The 3,996-nt window shown below is 62.6% G+C and overlaps 1 protein-coding gene across 2 annotated transcripts; it reads right to left on the bottom strand.

Annotated features, from left to right (window-relative positions):
- Window positions 1-11: 11 nt before the first annotated feature.
- CCDC106 (coiled-coil domain containing 106) lies at window positions 12-3,996 on the bottom strand. 2 transcript variants are annotated; one of them, XM_011996977.1, is made up of 5 exons: window positions 3,426-3,996; window positions 3,195-3,299; window positions 2,922-3,098; window positions 1,026-1,238; window positions 12-381 (listed from the first exon to the last, which is right to left on the bottom strand). In XM_011996977.1, exons 1-5 carry the CDS (start codon window positions 3,454-3,456, stop codon window positions 65-67), a joined length of 843 nt encoding a protein of 280 aa, XP_011852367.1. In that variant the 5' UTR covers window positions 3,457-3,996; the 3' UTR covers window positions 12-64. The 2 variants fall into 2 exon arrangements, with proteins under 2 accessions (XP_011852367.1, XP_011852368.1); XM_011996978.1 differs by lacking the exon at window positions 3,195-3,299 and having other exon boundaries at window positions 3,426-3,990.

Below are 3,996 nucleotides of genomic sequence, written 5' to 3'. Positions count from 1 at the left end.
CCTGGGGAGGGCCGGGGTCGGCAGGGGAGGAAGGCCCGGGCGGAGGCGCGGAGGCGTGGTGCGATCACCGCTTGAAGCGGTAGGTGATGGGCAGCAGCAGCTTGCTCTTCTTGAGCGCCTGCACCTTCTTGAGCGTCTCGTCGTCCAGGGCCAGAAAGCAGCGACGGGAGTACTCGAGCAGGCGCTCCTTGGAGGGGTCGAACTCGCCCACCTCGGCCAGCTTCTCGGGGGCCACAATGAGCAGCTCGGCGATGGGCGTGGTCAGCGCCACGGTGTTCCTGTCCACGCGGTGGTGCTCGAAGGCCCGCGACATGCTCTTGAGCTTCTGGAAGGTGCCCAGGATCTTCTTGTACCGGCAGAGGACCCCGTCGGCGTCCTTCACTGCGGGGCGGAGGCGGGGACACGGAAGTGAGGAGCTGGGGCCAAGACCGAGGGGGCGGACACGGGAAGGGAAACGGCCATGGGAAGGAAGGATCCCGGCCAGTAGAGGCACGGGCGGTGCAGGAGGATACGGAGAACAGGGAAGGGAGGGGCGGAGAGGAGGGGAAGAAGCGCAGCCAGTACTTGGACCAGTGGGAAATGGGAAGAGGCAGGCCCAGGAAGGAGGGTGAGGAGAGAACATGAGCCGAGAGGCCGGGTTCAACCAACGCGGTCCCAGCAACAACCCCCGCCCAACCATCACCCTCACCTCCCTGCCTCAGGTGAATTCACTTATTCAAGCCTCACCCGCCCCGAGGTAGGTCCTACTGCGCACCTCCTTCTTACCGATGAAGGTTAAGGAGGTGCCCAAGGTGGCCCTGCCCTCGAGGGTTGACCAAAACTTAAAGTAGACCCAGGACAGGCCAGGCGCTATGGCTCACGCCTTGTAATCCCACGATTACAAGGGAGGAGGGAGAGAAAGAACCCGGTGGGTCTTTCTCCAGCAAAGCTGGAGGGGCTTGGAGAGAAAGGAGGGCCTCTGGGAAGGACACACAGCAATTCAGCAGCCCAGGCCCCTCAGCGCCCGCGCCATGCACCTCACCCACCTCGCTGCCTCTCCCGGGCCTTGGGCTTCCCAAAGCGCCTCCGACTAGCACCTCCCCTCTGCTTCTGCCGCCTCCTCTCGCTGGCGCTGCCTTCTTCGGAGGCTCCACTGAGGGAGGAGGCTGCTGACTCAGGGTCCGAGGCCTCGCCCCCAGCCCCACCCCGGCTGTCCCCCTCCATCCGCCTGGGCCCAGGCTTCATCCGGCAGTGGTCCTCTGGGGAGAGAGACACACACGTGAACTATGGGACCAGACATCCCATCACAGGTCCTGGGACTGAGAGAGGCTGCAGTCCCCAGTACTGGATCCCCCAACCTGGGCTGGTCCCCTAAAGAAACGGACAGGAAGGACAGGAGAGATGCTGGTGGCTGAGTAGAGCCTGCTGGGGTCTGTGGGAGGTAGTAATGGGTGCAGCATTTTCTCAGAGGCTTGGGTTGGCAAGAGGTCTTGGGGAGGCAGCCGACCAGGGACCTCAGGACCCCTGAGAGTATATGCGGTTCCCACAGGGGAGGGAGAGATTCTGGGGACTGGGTGGGACCTCCGGAGAGTGGCCTCTGTAAACCCAGGAGGCAGGCAAGGCCTTGGCTGGAGTCGGGGGGTCAGACCCTGAGAGAAATCAGGGGTCCTGGGTCCAGCAGGATGGGTTCCACCTCCATCTAGACAGAGGGAGCTGGCTGGCGGAGGCCCAGACACAGGGTCCTCTAGAAGGCGGGTTAGGAGAGGGGTCTGGTGCCAGGGTCCCCACTGGGAAAGTGCCGAGGCCACAGGACCAACCATCTGTGCAAAGGAGTCAGTCACCCAGCATGGAACCATCAGTGGGAGGAGACAGTGGCAGGCAAGGGCAGTCAGAGGCGGTTTGTTCCAGAGCAGAGGGAAGGCCAGATCCCCAGATGCTGGGCTCCCATAACAGACACCAGGAGACCATAGGCCCCTTGCCCAAGTTTTTGGGGGAAAGGGTTGAATTCACAAAGAGAGATGTGGGAGTTTTTGAGGGGTCTTCTCAGCCAAGGAGCTAGCAAGGCCGAGCTGAGGGTAGGCGGGGTACAGTGTGGGTTCTCCAGGACATGGGCTGTCTGGCAAAGGGCCTGACCATCTGGGGAAGAGGATGTGGCTGGGGTCCAAAATGTATTAAGCAGGACACAGGGTCCCAGAGAAGATGCTAGCTGTGAACTGGCTGGGGCTGGGGGCTGCTATGGGAGCTCTCCCGGCTGCTTCTGGCCATGAATTATAGCAGAGCAAGGTATGTGGGCGGGGACTGCCCAGGAACCTGGGGCAGGGTTTGAGGGACAGCACCTGCTGGGGTCCCCACCCAAAAAGGCCCACACAGGAAGAGTCTTAATGTCTTTCATGAGGAAGGAGAACTCATTAACCAAGGATGGGACAGGGTGGGTGAGAAGATGGCCCCTGGTGTCACACAGGGGACGGGGGGGACAGGAGGGGGCTGGATGGCTGGACTCTTGGATCTTGGAGAAGACAGGGCCAGGAAGAGGATCAGGGGCCCCCTGAGGAAACCCAAAGGACTAGGGTGGGCCTCTCGGCCAAAGAGATGAAGGAAGGTCCCCCTAGGAGTCAGAAGAGAGGGACTCTCAGGTTCCAGGATCCTGAAGTCACCATAGGCCGAGGAAGCAGATGGCAGGGCACTGGAGGCTGATGGGATTTGGGGAGCTGAAGGAAAAAGCAGGAGGACAGGCCCCAGTAGACAGTTCATGGGGATGAGGTCCTGGACATCAAGTGAAGAGGAAGCTGGGCCTGGGGGCCCAAAACAGGCAGGGGACTAGCAGAGAGGGCCAACATGGCAGGTCCCACCCAGCCAGGCAAACTGTGGAGCCTCGAGTCTGGGTGAGCGGGTACCCAGTAGCGGGACAAGGAGGCAGGTGGATCAGAGCACCCCACACATACCTGCCTCCATCCGAGCAGAAGAGATGAATTTGTCCAGCTGGCACCGCAGGAAGTCCCTCTCTTCCTCCAGGTCCTCGATGCGCTTCTGCAGCCAGGAGTTCCTCTCCAGAGCCATGTGCAGCTGGGCCTTGACGCTGTTCATCAAAGCCAGGGCGGGGGACGCAGCCTCCGGAGGCTCTAGGGACACAGCGAGGGTGGGGGGACCAGGTCACACCCTGGGACTCGGCCTGGCTTCCCAGCTGACTCCAGTCCCTCCACGCCCCCTCGGCTCACCCTCGAAGTTTCCCCGAGAGGGGCTCAGACTGTAAAAGATCTGTGAGTCTAGGTGGGGCGCCTCGTCGAAGGGGATGGAGATCTCGAAGGTCTCATCGTCCTTCACTGGAGAGGAGAGGCCCCGGGTCACCCCAGAGAAGTCCCGGGCCCCTCAGACCACCCCCCAACCACGGCAGCCTGGAGCCGACCGCACTGGGACCCAGGGTAGGGAAGGGGACCCAGCTTCCTCACTTGTCCGCCTCCGGCTGCTCCGGTCATTCATGGCGTGGCTTCCTGCGGACCCCAGCAGCCGAGGGCCTCAGGGGCACTGGACAGAAACAGCAGCCACAAATGGAGGGACGCGGATGGACTCGAGGGTCCATCCTAGGGGAGGTGAAGTGAGACAGGAAGGACCTTCTGGCCTGGATCCCTGGTCTGAGGGAGGAGGGAGCCCGGACCCCAGGACTGAGGCAAAACACGCCTGAGCTTCAAACTCCTGGGTTCCCAGAGTCAGGGGCAAGGGGGCCCAGCCACCGAGGTCCTAGGGGAGAAGTGAGCTGGGGATGTGGGCTCCTGGGTATCGAAGGAAAAGGAAGCTGAAGCCCTAAATTGCTGGGTGCCCCAAGGGGTCGCCTGACAGGGACACCTGGCCTGAACGGGAAGGACTCTCATCGCGGGACACCGCCAGGCCTAAGGAAGAGGCAGGTGCAGAGGGAAACTGCCCCAACTTCCCAGGGTAGGAGGAGGTCCAGCCCGTGCGCGCTGCCTCCCCTACCTCCGGGGCCCCACACCCCTCCCCCGCACTCGCGTGGGCGTGCGGACC

Source organism: Mandrillus leucophaeus, unplaced genomic scaffold, assembly GCF_000951045.1.
Source record: "Mandrillus leucophaeus isolate KB7577 unplaced genomic scaffold, Mleu.le_1.0 Scaffold53, whole genome shotgun sequence".
NCBI lineage: Eukaryota > Metazoa > Chordata > Mammalia > Primates > Cercopithecidae > Mandrillus > Mandrillus leucophaeus.
The sequence above is the reverse complement of the archived record's forward strand: the minus strand, read 5'-3'. Positions and strand labels throughout refer to the sequence as shown.

What these genes read in the sequence shown, in the direction of transcription:
- CCDC106 (XM_011996977.1), bottom strand. Translation starts at nt 3,456, where the DNA reads ATGAATGACCGGAGCAGCCGGAGGCGGACAA. An exon ending in GAGCAGCCGGAGGCGGACAA is followed by an intron (nt 3,300 to 3,425) that starts GTGAGGAAGCTG and finishes TCTCCTCTCCAG; the next exon opens with TGAAGGACGATGAGACCTTC. An exon ending in GGCCCGGGAGAGGCAGCGAG is followed by an intron (nt 382 to 1,025) that starts GTGGGTGAGGTG and finishes TCCGCCCCGCAG; the next exon opens with TGAAGGACGCCGACGGGGTC.